Here is a 19285-nt window from a genome sequence, read left to right on the forward strand (position 1 = left end):
AGGCTGCACCACGCTGAGCCCCAGCACAGGGTGTTCTGCAACCATGTGTTCCCACACATGCCAAGTCCCCCTGGGGAATGAGAGTTGCTTTGCAGCACTATGGGGGTGTGCCTGAGCACAGGCCAAGGGCAGCACACCGAGGTTTGCCTTGGGCTCACTTGGGACCTGTTGTTGTCCTGGTCGTACAGGTTGTGTTACTGCAAAACCAATTTTTGTACTAGAAACTTGAAGAATAGGATTTTCTTCCAGAATTATGTCAGTAAATTAGGTTTTACCAGCCAAGAAGGTCTTTGTGCATTTCTACTATGACCATGTATGAAGCAGTCAGTGACAACCACCATTCTTTCAGAGTTTATTCTCTAAACTTGAGAAATGGAAGGAGCTTTATCTTTAAAGCTTCTAAATCAAATCTCAGGGAAACCACCACCCTCCTCCATTAGCAAGAAGACTCCCAAGAGAGGAAGTCCAGATTCTCAGATTTGTTACAAAGTAAGAACAAAGCAAAAGATATTTTTCTCTTCCCTTGCCAGAAGTGCGTAGGCTGGGAGTGGAGAGGAGTTTCAAGGAGTTTCACCTGTCAGACTCGTTTCCCATGCCTCCTTAATGCCCCGCGCTGCTGGCCTTGCTGTGTTACATCGACTCAGAACTTCTCAAGCCACAGTGTGCCTCTCTGCTGCTCCAACAGAGCCCGTCACCACCAGCAGCTCCGAAAAGTAAGTACGTACCTGGGAACATTACTTAGCAATATCGCTGGTAGATCCATTTGGTAGCACAGATTTATGCTTGTCTGTTATCTGTTCAACAAATCAAGAGACTACGTGTTATGCAGGCTGATATATAAACAAGTTATCTGCGCTAAATGGCTGGAAGAAACTCAGCTCTTGTGTGAGATGTTTAGTGAAACTTCCTGACAGAATCCAATTCACCACTGACATCTCATGTGGCTCTTAAAATTTCACCTTGGCTGGCTAAAAGCAAACTTCCAGCAAGTCTCATCTGTTGGCTCGATAGATTTGTGCAACCCAAGACATTCTTGTAATAGAATGAAAACTGCAACTTTTGTAGCTTCAGACCCCACGTTTGTGTCCCGATTTGCATAATCCTATAAAAGCTGCCCAAGTTCTGATTCAGTAATGACACATGCTTGTTTGCCAGTTTAATGCTCATAAAAGCGCTGGCTTAAACATGCAGGAGAATGAACTCCTCTGTCCCTAGACAGTAGATAGTTCCCCAAAGGCTCTGCAGGAGCTTCTGTGTGGGTAAAATCTGACCTAGAAATAATAAGGGCAAACCACACAGCTCCTGTAGTCATTGACTTCACTTCTGAGACTGTCAAGAACTGCCATTAGAACAGATTTGCTATGCAAACTCCTTCTATTAGGTATCAAATAGGGATTGTATTATTCATCCTGTAAAAATATCTCACACACTGATAAGAACTAAATTCCTTTTGCTCAATGAGAAAACAAGTCAAATTCCTTATTAACAAGCCCTTTGCCTCGGGGGGGCAGTTTACAAAGCTGTTACCACTTCACTGCTTGCTCGCTCAGGATGTGGAGGAAGATTTAGTAAAAGGGACCCACAGCCGTAGGAGATTGGATTTAGTTTGACCGCCAGCCAAGTGACGGTGCTAATTCCTCCTGGCAGGCAGAGGTGGCAGCTCAGCTGGGGGTAACACTCCTGCAGGTCCCATCTGCCTCCATCCTACGAACAGTGCGGTGCTGGATGGTTCATTTGCCTAATGGTGGTTTGCTTTGCTGTGCCTGCACTGTTGCTGTTGTTGAGGGCTGGAGCTGTTTGAATCCCATTGTAAACAAGATCTTAAATTACAACACAATCTCGAACAGAACTTCATATTCTCCTCACTGACGCCCCGCTTTGTCCCACAGTGGTATAGGCAATGGAACACTTATGGAGACGTTCTCAACACCGTTTCTGGGTTTCTTCATTTACGCAACATAACCCTTGCTCGGACAACTGTGAGCAGATACGGATCCTCAGTGGCGTGCAGCCGGGGGTTGGAACTGAGCAGCCGGTTATCGGCAGCGCTGCAACCACGGCAGCCCCGGCGGAGCGGCAGCTCCCGCTTCCCTCGCGGCAGGGCCCTTCGCGCTTCCGCACTTCAACAGATCGGCCCGTTCGCATCGCGATCCCTCAGCCTCCGGCTTCTTCGGGTGAATCGCAGACCGCGCAGCGCCTGAGGCGCGGCTCTGCACGGCTCCGCCCCGCCACGGGCCGCCATGTCCCCCCGCCACGGTCCCGCCTCAGCCGGACTCGGCGCTGGGGGCGGGCCGGGCTCCGGGGGCGGGCCGAGGCACGGGCCGGGCGGGCTGCGGGGAGCTCGGAGAGCGGTTAAAGCGGCCGGCGGGCCGCCCGGCTCTCGCTCCTCTCCGACGGACGGCTTTGGCCGTCGCTCCGCGCCGCGGCGGCCCGCACGCCAATGAGGGCCCGGACTCCGGCCCTCGCCGCCTCAGGAGCCGCCCGCAGCCTCCCGTCCCGACCCCCCGCCCAGCGCCCGGCCGGGGCGGGCGGCCCGGACCCATGCGGCGGCTCCAGGAGCGGTTCCGGAGGTGAGGGATCCCCCGTTCCCCTTCTCTTCCTTCCGTCCCCGCGTTACGGTGTCCGTCCCGGGGCAGCGCGGCTCCGTCCATCGGCGTGGCCCGGCCGGGCGGCGGTTGCTTTGGCGGCGGTGCGTTTTCCCCTCTCGGTGGGTGAAGGGTCACGCATCCGCCCGTGTGCCGCGGTGCCCCGACCTGTGGCTCTCGGCTTCCCCGCCTCGGGATGCGGAGCTGCCTTCGTTTCAGAGCGAAGAGCCGCTGTCCGCCGGGTTTCTCCCCGCAGGTAAACGCTCCGCTGCGGGGCTGCGCTGCTCGCCCATCCCGGCTCGCTCGGGAAGCCGAGGTGTGAGCGTTAAAAGGGAAATAAAACTGAAAGGGAACGGGGGGGAGAGGGAGGCGAGAGCGTGCTCGGACCGCGCGAGGCTGGCGAAGCCGCGTGTCCGCGCCTTTGTGCTGCGCTGCGCCGCCGGGATGCGCCGCCTTCACAGCCGGCCGCGGCTCTTAGAGCTGAGCTGATTGCAGCGGATTCTTAGCCTTACGCGGGTGTGATTGCATTGACGCTTCCGGAGAAGCATCTTTTTCTGCGTTGATGCGAGTTACGTCTGCGGCTCGGTTGTTGAGCCGTGGAGGGGATGGTGTGGGCAGGTACCAAGCGCGGGTAGGCAGCGGCTACGGGGAGTGCCTGTGCTTGGAGCTGAATGGGCCGGATTCACAAAGAGGAGATACCTGCCGCTTTGCTTTAAAAAGAATAATCATAAGCCTGACTGTCAAGCTGTTTCTTTCTCGTCAAACCTACGTGGATATCGTTGAAACGCAGCGCCGACCTGTCTTGACCCGCTGGTGGTGTTTTTTCCTCTCGAAAGCACAGAGCCGCGGCAGCGCAGCAGATCGCTTTGCTATCTAAATTTATTCGCCCACTGAATGCGTGCTGCTGCTGTCTGCGTGGAGTTCTGCCCGCCTTGCTGCCTTTTCTGGGGGTGTGCTGCTATGTGTGGCTTAGGAGGTCTGACTGGCCCTTCCTGCTGCTGGAGAGCACAAGGAAGAATGATATAACAAGGGACAACGTGGTTTGCGGCTGCTAGAAGGAAGTGTGAGCCCTTTTGAGCCGAGTAAAGGAAGTGTGCTTCCTGACAAGACAAAAAACAAAATTAGATCTTTGAGACTAGATCAGTATTTGCTGGTTGTTTTTTCTGCTGCCTTCTTTGCTTCATCCATCAAAGGGTAATTCCATCAGCAGATGGATCCAGAATGGAAGAAAAGAACGTTTCAGTGGTTGTGGGAGTCTAGTAGAGTTTTCTGTTTAATAGTCACAACAGTAACCTTATTGTTTTAAATGAGATGGTCAAGACTGATTGTTTCTGTTTTACTTAAGGAAGATGTTTGGAATTACTTGTAATTAAAGGTGCATGTGTGAAGCATGTCTGAAATCTGGTGTTTGTTTTGCCAGGATGAATTTACCACATAGATAAAAGCATATTTCTTGCCAGGGCACAAACAAGGGTGAAAAAGGCCCTTTGTGTAGATGATAGGGAACAGATAGCTTTGTTAATGCCTTTGTCCTCTTCTGCTGCTAATAGCACTGTCTTAATTTGCGTGAATACCAGATCCTAATAAGAGACTTTTCAAAAACGTTAGTTCACCATCCTAAAACCTTCCCTTATACCAGGCCCTGCTGTGAAAAGGATCCATCACCTTTTCTCCTCAATGAATATAAATGAAGAGGAAAAAAATTCTAAAAAGCCCTCTAATGGATAACAGGAGGTCCCATTAGCAGCCTGCCTTCAATTATTAATAGCTTTTTCAGATGGTAATACACAGAAGTGTTGAACAACAGAAATAAGCTAATGCTGAGGATAAGCTTATTCCTTTGTGTTTTGGGGGGTTTTGGCCTCTGGCCTCCTGCAAGGCTCCCTCAGCCCCCCAGTGACCCTTTGAGGCACAGAGTAGCATTGTGCTGTGGGGGGTTTGGTTGTGGTTCCCCCCACAAGCCGTGTGTATAAAAATTGCCAACAGAGCTGCTCTCAGTTCTGAGCACACAGGGGTGTTTGTAGAGCTGGTCCTGCCCTGTTGGATACCTGTCTGACTGTCAGTGCTCAGTTTCACAGTAGTCTGCAGTACTCTGGAATACAGTACGAGAAGTGAGAGCATCTCTTGCACGTGGCAGCAGTCTGTGCTGGGGTGCTGTGTGCAGCACCGTTGCTGCTATAGGAATGGAGAAGAGGTTCAAGTTGGTTTATTCTGAGGTGCTGCAGAGCTGCAATGTTGCTGTAGAGCCAAGAATACTGTTCAAAATGAGTGACCTTTGGCAGTGACGATGAAGGCCACAATTCAAGAAAAATCCGAGTCTTTATTATGAAAGGGAATACTTTCATAGGATAGGAAATAAATCCTTAATTCTTCTTTTGACCGAACGATTGAGGAGGGAGATATGACTTCTGTATTGTCTTCTATGAAACGACAGCAGTCTCGACTGTAGATTGCCATCCCCTGCGCAGTCACAGGAATGTTTTACCCTGTATTTCTGGTGAGGGAGCGTATTTGGGCAAAGGTGGAATTTTAGTAACAGTTACCTTAAATGTGTCTGTACCGATATGTGCTGTGTTGCTGGGTTGGAGATATCCTCCACGACGGACATTCCAAAGACAGTTTATTAAAGATACTCCTTAATTACTCCACAGGTTCATGAACCACCCAGCTCCAGCCAACAGCCGCTACAAACCCACTTGCTACGAGCATGCTGCTAACTGCTACACACATGCTGTAAGTGCATTTCCTTTTTCCTTTCTCACCTGGGGTTTCAGTACATTTGTGTCCTGTGTGGATAAATACTTACCTTAGCCCAAGTGGGTGCATTTTTGCAGTCTCTCTGGTTTTGTTACACAAGCTTCAGCCATAACAGCCCAGTAAATGGCATCACCAGCCGTCTAGCTGTTTGCCAGCAGTCACTGTTGCTGGTAAGAACAGAATTACTTTGGTTTACATGTAGAAGAGCTAACTGAAGCTTGTCTCATGTACAGCATTATGTAAATATGTGCTTATTTGCATAGAGAAATGTAGCAACATTCTGTTAGCGAGCACAAATACGTGGTTTAGCTCCTAATCCTTGTACAAATCCTGACCAAGAAGTTGGATTTGAAGATACCTGGCAGAAGTTGCTGTATTCCTCAGCAATTCTAGGCTTCATCTAGCTGAAAAACAGACGTGATATTCCTGCCTGACAGCAGCAGGTTACAGCCAAGATGTCCTATCAGTATTTTGTGGTTTGCTGCTGTTTGTGGTGAATTTGTCTAATTATTTTCTGAACAGCCAGGCTGTATGCTACAGCATACCACAAACTGTTTGTAACTTGGGGATATGTTAACATCCACTTTAGAGAAAACGAAGTATAATAAGGGGATTGTTGCTCTGTAAATGAAATTGTATGCAGTAAATAGCTTTTAAATGTAAAGCTTTGAAATAGGAATCTAAACTGGGAAAGCACAGTGCATTATATGGAAAGAGCTAGGGGGCATGCTTTATTTTTCAGATCTGTTACAGATTGTTTTGCTAAATGTCAGAAGGTCAAGTAGTTGAGCAATTGCTGCTAGCCTACAATGGTTTTTAATTAGACACTGATATAATATATCTGTACCAGTGTTTAGTAATGGTTCTCTGTAGGTCTTTCAAAATTTTACTCTTAATTCAGAAAGTAATCAACTTGTATTTAATGGCTGTACTCCTCAGGTACGTATCACTTCTGGTTTTCTACTTCAACACATGGTAGTCTGTGTAGGCAGCTGCTTGGAAAACATCAATTAATAAATGGGAATACAGGGTCCTGCGTACAGCTTTGGGATACAGTAATGAAGCTAACTTTGTGTAGCGTGATAAGGCAGCTTCACATTTCCTACTAGAAAAGCTATTTAAAATGTCTGGAATATTTTTTTTTAAGTTTAAACAAAGCATTGACCTGTCTTTAGTCACTAGGAGACAGGAAGGGCAGCTAAGCAGTTGAATGTAGAGACAGAAAAGACAGCACTGTGTTTAGAAGAACAGGAAGGAAGTGGTGTGTGAGAGAAGCAAGAGCAATGAGCATTTGAGATGTAAGGTAAGCAAAGTTGAAGCGTTGGGGAGGGGTTGCTGGGTTGCTCATTCATGCTGAAACTTTCTAGGATACTCTAGTATAAGGTTTATTAGATAAAAGACACTGTTGTATTCAGACCTTTGAGCTTAAGCACAGCTTTCTTTATGTTGCTCAAAACTTTTCCATTGCCTTAAAAGGAGGAGCTGTTCTTAAAATAAGTTAGGCTCAATTTCTGCAGTGTGTGCTGGGGGGAGAAAAAAAGTATAAGTATCTCAAAAATGAGGCTTGGAGTGTTGTCCAGGCCATTGGTGCATGGAAGGAGAGGGCTTCAAAATGTCAAAGTGCTCTCGTGATGAAAATGCCTTGGCTGTGTTTGATAGTTAATAGCAGTTTCTCTATTCTCTGCACAGTGAAAAATCCAAGGTGCCAGAAGGCTTTTCATTCCATGATGCTTGTCTCCTTGTTTGGGAGGAGAAAACCCATGAGTAGAGGGATGTTGTGCTTGGTTTAGGGCTACACTTCTGGAGCAGGAAGACTGAAATGGGCATGATTTCTCAAGTTGCTTCTAAGCGTCACGTGATTATTTCTTTTTTCCTAACTGTTTTGACTGCTTACTGCTCTTTCTGTCTTCTTCCATCCCTAAGAATGTTGGGGTTATCTTTGTGCTATTAACATTTCCCTCTCAATGAAAGGCAAGTGAGAGAGCAGCAGTAATACCGTGCTTTGCCACAGTGGCTTGAGCATGTCACTGACTGTGACCTCCGTGGCCTCGTATGCAAAGAAAATAACTTAATTTTGGTATGAATATTACATATAAAAGTAATTTTAAGGTTTTTTTTTTTAAGCCATTCCATGGGAAAGATCGTCTACAGATATAAGAAAAGAACACAGATAAAATGCTGGCCAAAGCACCGCTATTCTCAGCACCCCAAACAGATGGCAGTTAGCATGGAGTTTGCTGTGATGCTGATTTGGAGGAATTGCACTTCATGATGAAAGAAGTAAAACTTGTCCTGATTTTGGCTAGTTTTGTTAGTGGGAACGTTGGCAGCTGAGACGTGCCATGGCATCCCCTGCAGTGACGCAGCACACGGTGCGAGTTCTGTTAGTCCTGATGCTTTGACTTCTTCTGTTAAATCTCTCTCCCTTTAAAGGACCGATTGCTTCTGCCTTAGGATTAAAACACCATGCTTGCATTAGAGAGTTTTCTAATTACAATCTTGTTTTGTTCACCGGTGTTTTCCTTTGAGACAGATGTTAGATGTAATGAAGTGCATCGATGCCACGAGAACTAAAGAACTTTGGTCCAGTTGACTGGAACAGATTTTGTTTTTAATCTAAGTGCCTCCTGCAAATATGAAATGAAATAACTGTCACATCTAATCAGTTCCCTGCTGTTCTTAAGGGCTTTAGCCACACTTTAAATCGTATGCCATATGTGGAAAACAGGGGCAACTAATCTCCTGAGGAGTGAAATGCTTTAACCTTTTTAAAATTGGAGAGCAGTCCAGGATATGTATATGGAAATTTATGGGTTGTGACAAATGAGAAGCCAGGCTGGAAGACTATTTTTGGCCTTAGAGTGCATGAGGTCAGCTTCCACAGACTCATTGCAAAACTCCAAGTATTTTCACCTCTGGTCCAAATGCTGCAGATGCCAGAATGCCACACTTCTCAATTGTATGACTGTGTAGCTTTCAGCTTAAATGTAGTAAGCTTTGCAAAAAAGAAGAGAATAAAATGTTAATGAAGTCAGTATGCTTCAAAATCCATAGGAAAAAGTAACGTTTTGTCTTTTTTAGCTCTTTTTTTTTCTGGATTAACCGTCTGCTTTACAGATTGATTCAGTACACTTTTCATCTTCTGAGCTGTAGCTGTGGTGAGTCTCCATTTTTTGTCTGCAGGTAGATAAAGGACAGACAGTACTGGCTAGACCAGAACTTTGCACTCTAAACTAACAAACCTGTAATGCAAAGCAGAATTGCCTTATTTGTTTAAACATTGCTGCTTCCTGACTTTGTTTAGCCTGCTAAGCAATGAAGAATTTAACCTGTGAACTGTCTGAAAAGGAACTGATGCAGAATTTTTAACAGGAGGGCTGCCAAAGATTTTCCTTCATAGTAAAAGGCGACAGGTAGAAATGTCTGAGTCAGCAGGTTCCTTCCTTTAAATCCTCTTTGGCTCTTGGTGTTTTCTTTCTGAATGAGACAAAGGGAGATGGTAGAACTTGACCTGGAAAAGAAGTGGAGTTTTAAATGCATTTCCACACTGTGCTGGAGAAACAGAGTTAAAGCTGCTTGAGCAGGGATGTGGCAAGAAAAACAGGTTGGGATACACTGCAACATAATTTCATGTTTGTGCATTAAGCATCTTCACAAAAGAAGTCCCCACTTGAGTACTGTGCCAAGGAAGGTATGGGAGCAGGTCCAGAGGAGAGCCACAAAGATAATCAGAGGGCTGGAGCACCTCCCTTATGAGGACAGGCTGAGGGAGATGGGGCTCTACAGCCTGGAGAAGAGAAGGCTCCAGAGAACCTTACAGCAGCATTCCAGTACCTGGAGGGGCCTACAAGAAAGCTGGGAGGGACTTTTTGTGGGGTGTGTAGCAACAGGAGAAGGGAAATAGTCTTTAAACTGGAAGAGGGTAAATTTAGACCAGATAATAGGAAGAAATTATTTACTGTGAGGGTGGTGAGACGCTGGAATGGGTTGTAAAGTGGAGTTGTGAATGGAAGCATCCCTGGATGTGTTCAAGGCCAGGCTGATGGGACTGTGAGCAACCTGGTCTGGTGGGAGGTGTCCCTGCCTGTAGCAGGGGGTTGGGACTGGATGATCTTAAAGGTTCCTTCCCATCCAAACCATTCTATGGCTCTCAGTCTGCAGCTGATTTATTTGGTATCTAAAGCCCAAGTTCTGCAAAGCCTTTGTTAATTCCGTTGCCACCTGTTTACCTGCATATGTTAAAATATTCATTTTTTTACTCATTTGCTATTTTAGTTTCTTTTGGTCTGTCCTGCGCTCAGCCTCTGTGCACAAGAGGTGCTTTGGAGCACAGCTCAGGGTAAGATCAAAACCTTTTTAGGAAGAAGAAGCAAAATGTGAATATGAAAGTCGATCATTCCGAGAGGAGCAAGTAGCATATTCTAATCCCATGTAAGAGTGCATTTGTCACAAGCAGGTATGACTTCACTGTCTGAGACACTGTCAGATCTCGACCCCTGTGTGCTGATGTACAACTAAATGGAAAACTCCTTCCAGCTGGGAGGCTGCCGTCAGATGTGCGTGCGTGTTCCTCTGTGGTGTGCTGCAGCATTCTGCCCTGCTGTTGCAGTTCAGTGGGTGGTAGCTACATTTGCTGTGAGTAGAGTTAATGGCCTTTTTTTGGTTTTTGTTTTAGTTCCTCATTGTTCCTGCAATTGTGGGCAGTGCCCTTCTCCACCGACTTTCCGACGATCGATGGGAAAAAATAACAGCATGGATCTATGGCATGGGGCTCTGTGCACTCTTCATTGTCTCCACAGTGTTTCACATCGTTTCTTGGAAAAAGAGTCACTTGAGGTATGGCTACAGCTCTTGTGTAGATGTTTGACCCTCAGGTTCTGTGAGGTTTTAACACTGTGGCCAAAAACTGGGAATTTTACAGCCTAAGGTCAGGTATCTTGTACTTAATCACATAATCATAAAAAAGAGCAACAAACAACAAACCCTTGATTCTGCTGAAAGAAACATGAACTAAGCTCACGTACAAACAGATGTATGTCTGCTGTGTTGATTTATGAAGCCCTTGTGGCTCTTAATCTAGTAGTTGAGTGGGAAGAACAAAACCTATGTGTGTGGTGGATGTAATCCCACCTCAGAAGAACACTATTTGGGACTATGTTATTTCATGTACCTGGAGTAATGCAGAGCTTGCTAAGAGAATGAAAATGGGATACATGACTAACAGCCTTGGAAGAAAGGCAGCAACAGCAAAACTAAAATGTGATGGTTTTTTTTTTAATGACACCTATGTAGTTCTGGGTCATGAATTGGGTTTAACTCACAATCACTGGATAACCATTTCTGCATTAAGCAGGTCTGATGTGACAGCTTTCTGCTTCCTTGTGAGTACAACATATGGTGAGGTAGGGAAAGGGAGAGAAATAAAAGAGTGCTCATCTCCTGTGTGTCTGGCTTATGGCCTTGTGAGGTTGAAGCAAAGTGGACGGTCTTCCAAATGATTTTAAATGTATTTCCCCTGAATTCTAAGACGTGTCAGGAAAAACCAGTGATACTCTGATCTCCCTGCTGACTTGTTCTCTCCCTCACCAGGACAATGGAGCACTGCTTTCACATGTGTGACAGGATGATGATCTACGTCTTCATTGCAGCATCGTATGCACCGTGGTAAGAAGTCTGGGGGGAAGAAACCTCTAACTCCGAAGCACTCCATGTAAACACTTTCATCCTTGCAACTTTCCAGTTGCTGTAGGAGTTTCATAGCTGCATCTGACCATGTTCTGCATTGTAAAAACACACGTCGTGATGTTGTGGGATTTGCTTAACAGAAAGTAATTAGAAAAAAAGCAGAGTTGTTTGTGTGTTCCCATATCCCTCTTGGTGCTTTCCTCACATCAGCAGAAATACGCTTTTGCCTCTTTATGTGTGCCCACAGTCTTCTCCCCATCATGTCTAAGCTGTAGTTCTGGATATTTATTTATATTAAGTCCCAGTATTCTTGTGTTAGAGTGCTTCATTCATTCACTAAACCTGTCTGTTGAAATCTTTGTGCTTCCAGGTTAAATCTTCGTGAGCTTGGACCTCTAGCATCTCACATGCGTTGGTTTATCTGGCTGATGGCTGCTGGGGGCACTGTTTATGTATTTCTCTACCATGAAAAGTAAGAATTCTTATTTGCATTTAACTTTAAACTGAGGCTTTTGTTCTGCTTTCTGAGCGTTGGGTCTGGCTTTTCACACGTTGAAGAAAGACCTTCAAGATGGCAGAGATAAGTGATGAGAACAATGCAAAGTTGCATCTTGTTCAAAGATGCTCTGTGTCTTCAGGCTATTTTACTGTCTTCTCTCAAAGGGGGGAGGCAGGTATCCAGATTGAAGTCTTAACTTTGTTGCAAGAGAGCAGGAGTGAGAAGGGGTGAGGTAAGAAGGATGAAGTGCTGTACAGGTTGTACTGCAACGTAACACTGGGCGGAGGAGGAGGAGGAGGAATTCCTGCTGAAATGTGCCTTCATCGGTTTCAGTTCTGGAGCCTGATTTCATTGCTTCTATTTTCAGTGGACAAGACCAACTGTTCTTTGTTTTGATGAAGAGCTACTGAGTTTCTTCTCAAATAAGGATATGGGTTTATAGAATGTTTTATTCTCACTAGCATTTAGCGGGAATGAATGCGTCTAGGCAGTATTTAGTGGATCTCTGCAAGCAGAGATAAATATTGGCTTTATTTTTAGAATAAAATGGGCAGAAAGCTTTTTGAAAAGTTTAATGGCCTCATGCTAACGTGAGATTGAATACATTTTCTTTAGTGTTGAAATAAAGGGTCATATTCCTGTACATCACCTGAAATGAGTCACTTCTGTTCCATTTTTAGGTATAAGATCGTTGAACTCTTCTTCTATTTGGCCATGGGATTTTCTCCTGCTCTGGTGGTGACGTCCATGGTAAGGAATGCGAATATTGACGTTACAAACACAGGCTTCCCTTTTATGACTAGTCTGAGTTCTGGTGCAGCTCTGCTGCTTCTGAGAAAATCTGAATTTTAGTCTACCACAATGATAAATGTTCTCTGCAGGAGAACCAAACAGCCACTTATGTCACGGATTTATAGCTTCCATTCAGCAAAGCGCTGCCTCTCTGCGCTGAATCCGGGCTGCAGAGTTCAGATAAGAGCAGCTGGGGGTCCAGACTTGATGAGGACAGCCGTGTTGTGTAGCAAACGTTCCTTGCCTCCTTTCCATCCCTAACGCGTCCTTCATTGGCAGAGCAACACGGAAGGACTGGCGGAGGTGGCGTGGGGAGGTGCGATCTACTGCCTGGGAGTGGTGTTCTTCAAGAGCGACGGCGTCATTCCTTTTGCCCACGCCATCTGGCACGTCTTCGTGGCCACGGCGGCCGCGGTCCATTACTACGCCATCTGGAAGTACCTCTACAGGAGTCCTGCAGACATTCGTCACTTGTGATCCGCGTGGGGCGGGGGGCAGAGCTGCACGGGGCCTTGGGACAGTATTATTGACTTCAGGAACGGGGGGAAATCGCCCAGAGAAACTGCACTGACTGTGGTAGTTCTGTGAACACCATTACTGTGAACTGCTGTGCGCGTGTCCTGGAATTGCCCTTCAGGTGGCGATGCTGTAACTGACAGAGGAGCTGTGCTGCAGTACTCAGAGTCCATTCCATGTGAGCAGAACTGGCCACCTGATGTTTACAAAGAAATTTTGTATTCTAGTTTACCTTTGTGATTTTTTAACAACGTGAATTTTTCTAAATGAACGATTCCAATGAAGTCCGTGCAATAGTGAAAACAGAGCTCTTGATTTGAAATCGGTTTCTGTCACCTTTCCACTAGCATTTGTTGAACACAAACACAGGTGAACGATCTCCTTTTACCACCTATCATCTTGATATGATGTGACTTTTATAGAAACTTCTGGGGGCTTTTGTAAACTTTAGAAGTACATTTATTGAGCTGGAAACAAGCAGCTTCATCTATGCAGTTACTCATATTGCAAAACCTTGCAAGAAATGGTTACATTCCACATACTGTACTGACAGGCAAACATGGTACCTCTTCCAAGGGTTGGAGCATAGGTGTAATTATAACCACTTTTACAAACTAACGCATAAATGCTCTTCTGCTGAGTTTTAATGTGCTATTGTTGTGCTTATCTATAATACCACTTAAACAGCACCTTAATTTGGCTTTATCTGTGATGGAAATGAAGCGTGTTGGAAGAAATTGGCATTAACTAGTTCTTCAGGATTGCCAGTCTGCCTCGGTGCTGTGCAATAAATAGGGCAGCAGTGTGAGGAAGCCAGCTTATCAGAGAGCAGCAGCGTTAATGAGGGCAGTCAACTAATACGCCTCCCTGCAAAACAAAGGTGGTAATTTCCCCAGAGCATGTACGTTGGTGCTGGAATATTAAGGCTCCAGTTTTTCAAAGGGATTCTAAACTGGCTGACAAAGGCAGTTCCCAGCAGCTTTCCCTGGGGCTGTGGCTGATGTGTGAGGAAATGCAGGTCAGAGCAGCAGACAGCAGTGGCCGAGCAGGGGGAGTCCATGGCTGATGGCTCTCCTCAGCACAGCCTTCTAGGAAGGGAAGGTAAAAGAACTCGATGCAGTGTCACTTGTCATTCTGGGACTTAAAACACAGAATAAAACTGGTATTTACTTGTATTTCTGTCCTTCTGTACAGGAAAATAAAATGTGGTAGAAAGTCATGACTGTAGAACGTGCATTAAATGGCCAGATGTAGAAGAGTCATTGTAATACTGTTTATCTGATAATTGTTCTCTGTCCCACTATATAATGAATGTCTTATATTAAGATTGACTTGATCCTTTTTCTAATTTACTCAGTTTTTCATGTCAGTATTTGAAAACAAAACCAAAACGTGTTGCCTTTTTCAGATTTCGTTCTGAACATTGCCTGTCTCTCTGCCACTGATGAGCAGCAAGGCAGGGGCGTTTTTCAAGGTACCACTTAATACTGCAGCTAGATTTGCCGGGGGGGGGGGGTTGCACATTTTAAGGTAGATTCTTCTGTAAACAGAATTTGTAAGAGGGACAAACTTCAGCTTCAAGGCACTGAGGAGTTGTGCAGTGTTAGCAGGCGAGCAGAGCAGCACTGCAGCAGGCTGAGCAGCTGCCCCATGGCTACGAGCAGAGCAGGGGGGCAGGTAATCTGTAGTACTCACACATTGGGATGCCTCAGTTTTTTTAACATTGTGTCTACTTCAGGATTTTTCCACTTGGTGATTTCAAACCTTTTGTTTAAACGCAGTACTGTTAAAACCACTAAAACGCACGTAAAGGTTTCCTGTAGTCTAAAGTGAAACTATGGCTTGAATACGTTTGATTTAATTTTTCATGGCATTGCTTTTTGGAGTGTTTGAAATGGTTTTTAAAGATTTCAATTCGCCAAAAATATTTTGAATTACTGTAATCTAGTCGATATGATATTGAATGTACTAAACTAACAATAAATATTTTGTGCAATTTGGAAACCCTTGTGTTCTTGTATTTCTTGCCCCCACCATTTGTGCAGGCACAGCAGGGGCTGAGGCTGTTGCCAGTCCTTGCACAGGAGATCAGGGCTGCAATGTACTGACCCCTTCACAGAGGTTTTTCCTCACTCAGCTCTTACAACTGAGAACAGTAGGATTACAATCCAGAGGATCCCATTGGATGTCAGGGCAGCAAAAGACTTCATTTTCATGTTTTGATCCACGTTGGGACCTTACTACTTCAGCTTTGCTGTTCTAGATTAACTTTCTCAGTCACAGGGGCTTCGTGCAAGTAAGCTACCCTGGAACATAACCTTCTTCTTATGCAGTGCTACACCTATAAGGATAAATCACAGACAAGCTGAACTAAAAATACAGTTGCCTACAAACCAGCGTTGTGTCAATCAGCCTCTGTGTCCCAGTCCCCACCCCTCCCGTGGGCTCCCAGCAGTAGCAATGGTGCTCTTTCTATTAACGCTTCCTGCAGTAACAGCAGTTTCTTCTTCTGGAAGCAAACGTCTTTAAAAATGTCTTAACAGCTCCTCTACTTCCATGCCTCCAGGGTTTAGGATCTGCAACAAGTACACTGCGCCGAAACAGCAGTGATAGAAGCGTTGGTGTTTGTGGGTCTTTCCAGAGAAGCCCCCACTGCAGCACATCAGTGGGGAGCAGCGCCTGACTGCTGTGCATACCTGGTGTGTTCCTGGTTTCCTGCACAACTCTCACAGCTAGGAACAGAACTACATTATGATATTTGATTTGTAAATCACACAGGTGTAATAGCATTGCTGGGCTGCTCCTTACTGAGATACATGGGGCAGGAGAATAACGAACAACTGGAGCAGAAGGCACTAAGCTCCCCGGAGAGGCTTTTCTCTTAAACCTTTTGCTTAAATTGCACCCAGGACCCTTCCTCTGAGTCACCTACACAATTCTTTATTTAGCCACATGATTTCTTGGGAGGCCAAGGCTGTCACGTTCACATCACGTGTTTGATTAAGTCCTTTCTCCATGCTTTGCTATTTTTTAAGGGCATGCAGGATGTTAGCCTCTGCCTGTTAATTGCTTTTGCTGTCAATAGGTGTCATAAGATTAAAAATAGTTAGCAGAAGAATGACCAGGAAGAGCAGCCAGATGCTGCCTGCTCCGTGCATTTCCTGGGAAGTTAAGCAAGTTGATTGTTTCGTGGCATGGACAGTTGTTCTTATCAGCCAGAGGCTGTTTGCTGTCATTCTTTTCTTACTAGAAGAAAAGTTTGCTTTCCCTTTTCAGAATGTCTCTGACTGAATTCACTGAGTGCTGTCATGGTCTGAAAAGGGAATGCACATGAAGTACCTGTAATGTTCACTCGTGGCTACTTGCAAGCATTTGGATGCTTTTAATTCATTAGGACGGGTGCAGCCCAATTGCAGTGCCTGTGGTGCAGCAGCAGCTCCACACCCAGGGCCAAATACTCCCAGGTTACTCAGCGTCAGCCACACATCAAAAATTCAGCATCAAGATCAAGCGAAGCCCCTTAAAACATTCATGCTGTGCATACTCTGGACTAATGCAGTATGCTGGCCTCACTACCTCCATGCAAAGCAGCCCATAACGCTGTAATGTGATAGAAAGCACAGCAATGACAGCAGAATAACAAAGCCCTAAGCTGCAACAAGTGAACATAGGCTCAAACACAGAAGCTGTGTGTGCAGAAATAAAGGAAAAAAGCTGCTTACCTTCAGGGGGGCCCCAGGTACACAAGGATCTCCAGATGAGATGCTCTCACTTCCATACCAACCCTTAAATGAGGGCTGGGAAGGGGAGGATCCTGGCTCCATCCCTTCCAGTCAGTCAGGTTCATTGCATGCACCTGAGCTCCCCTCGGTTGGCCCTGCCTTCCCACCAGGAGCTCCATCACTGCTTCAAGCTGTGACTCAGCATTTCCACTACACAACCCAAAAGTAGGAATTTTCTGAATTCTGATTTTCGTAGTATGAAGCAGCAAAATGGTGTTTTGGTGCTGAACTGAGTGATGGTTTGTGTCACAGCAGGTGAGCCTGTATGGCGTGCAGCACAGGCAGCAGCCATGTCTGTACAACCAGGGTGCTGGTTATTACTGAGGAGTTGGGGATCCAGAACCCTCTTGTAAAAAGCTGGCAGTGCAGCCAACACCAGTTTTATAACAGAAGTTACATCATTGCCTCTAACGAGGCTGGGTGCTCTCAGAAGGATATATGCAGACGCCTTTGTTGCTTAGCAGCATGAGCCATGCTGGCAGTGGCTTTGTGCTCCCAAATCCTTTAGGTGCCTTTGAAAAATCTCCCTCACGCTTTCATGTATGTGAAAAGCCATTAGCAGGGACCTGCTGAATCAGTGGCCTCAGCTGTGCAGAACTCTTCTTGCTCTCTGTGTCCTGTTCAGCCCAGGTGTGATGCAGAGGTTTGGTGTGCAGGCAGTGATGGGCACAGCACGCAGCTCCCTTGGCACTGCCAGCCACCAACTGAGCCTCATCCCTGACAGGATGCCCAGCCCAGCCCATGGCTGCTTGGAGGGAGAGCACTGGTAATTAGTGAGCGACTTCACCAGTGATTAACACCAGTGATGAAACCCAACCCACACTGCCCAGTGAACTTAGAGAATCTGTGGTACATTGGGCTTCAAGCAGCCACAACTCAGTAGCATGGCACACAGGAAAGGACTGAATGCTATTGCTCGGGGGGCTCAGCCATCCTCTGAAATTAAAAAGCATACACCCAGGAAGCTAAAGATGAGTTTAGGAAGGGAATACAGATTTTTTATTAAATGCATGCCTGCACCCATGAATATTTGACTGAACAAAAATGCCCTTTGTCTCGAAGCTGATGGTGTTGCTGAGCAGCTTAATCAGCCTTCTGCTACATCACTGAAAATAAAGCTTGAAGGGACTCAGATATTTTTATCCCATCCTCTGCCTGCAGGCGGGATGAACTCTGCCTGTCACTCCTGATGGGCTTGTCCAACCTGTTCCAAACAGCCTCTAACAACAGGGATTTCACAATCCTCCCAGGCAGTTGATTTCTGTATTTCACCCTCTGTCTTCCTAAACTTGTTTTTTTTCTGCTATTTAAGCTGTATTCATCATCTTTGCTATAATTTAAGCCTGTTACTCCCTGTCCTGTCTGCAGCCTGCTCAGAGAAGAGCCCTTAGAGCAAGGTTTCACATGTGTGCAGACAGTCACTCCTCCCCTTTCTTTATTCTCCCCTAGACTTAAACTCAATTCCTTCATCTTTTTTCACATCACATTTTCTATACCTCGCATGCTGCCTCCTGCAGTCCTGCTGCAGTCCTCCTCCTCCTCCTCCTCCTCCTCCTCCTCCTCCTCCTCCTGGCCCTGCAGCTCTGCCTGTTGCTGCAGGCGCTCCACATCAACACATTCTGTGTCACATCACCTGTGCTGCCTTCAGGAACTTTGCAACAGTTCAAGTACCCCAAAACAAACTGTGCGTGATAAAAACGAGCAAGCAGAGGGAAAATAAAGGGTATCCTCTGCCCACACACTTCTTGGGCTGCAGCTTTGGGAGGCTCCCCCCCTCACCGAGCTGTGCAACACTATTCCAGCCAGGAACAAAACATCAATCCTAGCAGCTCCCCCTGGAAAAGAAGTGAAGATTCCCTTAGGATGGGCTGCAGCCAGGGCGCGTGTAACAGCTGGGGTCGGTTACTCATCCATTTCCCTCATGGCAAAGCTGCTGGGGATGCATTTGCTGTTGAACCCAGAGCTCAGGAGTGGAGCACGGCTCGCGTGTGACCCCTTGTGTCGGCGGGATCCGGCATGAGGGATGCGGCCAGCTTCGCTGGGACATCGCCATCCCCATTGGGACATCGCCGTCCCTACTGGGACATCGCCATCCCCATTGGGACATCGCCGTCCCTACTGGGACACCGCCAGCCCCGCTGGGCACGCACAGATGGCGGCAGCTCTGGCTGTGCTCTCGGTGGCTGGCGATGATCCGCAGCTCCGCGTTCTGCTCCCTCCCGTTTCTCTCAAGCGCGGCCTCGTTTTCTTTACGATCACAGGGAGGAATGAAATGTAAACACGCAGCAAAAGCCCGAAGTCACACTCGGCCGTGTCAGTGAGCGCTGCTTCTTTGTTTCAAACACCACCGCAAAGCTTTTCAACGGCCTGACTCCTTGCGGCAGCGCCGCACCGCGCCGAGCTGAGCAGCGCAGCACCTTCCCCGAGGAACCGCCGGCGGCAGCGCCCCCTAGCGGCCGTCTCTCTGTCTCTGGTGCGAGAGCGGCTGCGCCTCCGCTGGCCGCCAGGGGGCAGTAGCGCCGCGGGAAGCACGGCACTGCGTCAGCGCTTATCCGTAGTGCGTGCGTGTACGTGTGTGTACATGTGTGTACATGTGTGTACGTGTGTGTACATGTGTGTACATGTGTGTACGTGTGTGTACGTGTGTGTGTGTACATGTGTGTACGTGT

The 19285-nt window shown here is 46.7% G+C and overlaps 1 protein-coding gene across 2 annotated transcripts; it reads left to right on the top strand.

The window, feature by feature from the left end:
* The first annotated feature begins 536 nt into the window (after positions 1 to 536).
* On the top strand, positions 537 to 14838 carry MMD (monocyte to macrophage differentiation associated). 2 transcript variants are annotated; one of them, XM_042865196.1, is made up of 7 exons: positions 537 to 713; positions 5237 to 5318; positions 10018 to 10178; positions 10932 to 11006; positions 11398 to 11499; positions 12207 to 12276; positions 12598 to 14838. In XM_042865196.1, exons 1-7 carry the CDS (start codon positions 604 to 606, stop codon positions 12793 to 12795), a joined length of 798 nt encoding a protein of 265 aa, XP_042721130.1. In that variant the 5' UTR covers positions 537 to 603; the 3' UTR covers positions 12796 to 14838. The 2 variants fall into 2 exon arrangements, with proteins under 2 accessions (XP_042721130.1, XP_042721131.1); XM_042865197.1 differs by lacking the exon at positions 537 to 713 and adding an exon at positions 2503 to 2570.
* The last annotated feature ends 4447 nt before the right edge of the window (positions 14839 to 19285 follow it).

The sequence above is a fragment of the Lagopus leucura genome, unplaced genomic scaffold (genome assembly GCF_019238085.1).
Source record: "Lagopus leucura isolate 7727_CA_CO unplaced genomic scaffold, USGS_WTPT01 Super-Scaffold_797, whole genome shotgun sequence".
NCBI classification, from domain to species: Eukaryota; Metazoa; Chordata; class Aves; order Galliformes; family Phasianidae; genus Lagopus; species Lagopus leucura.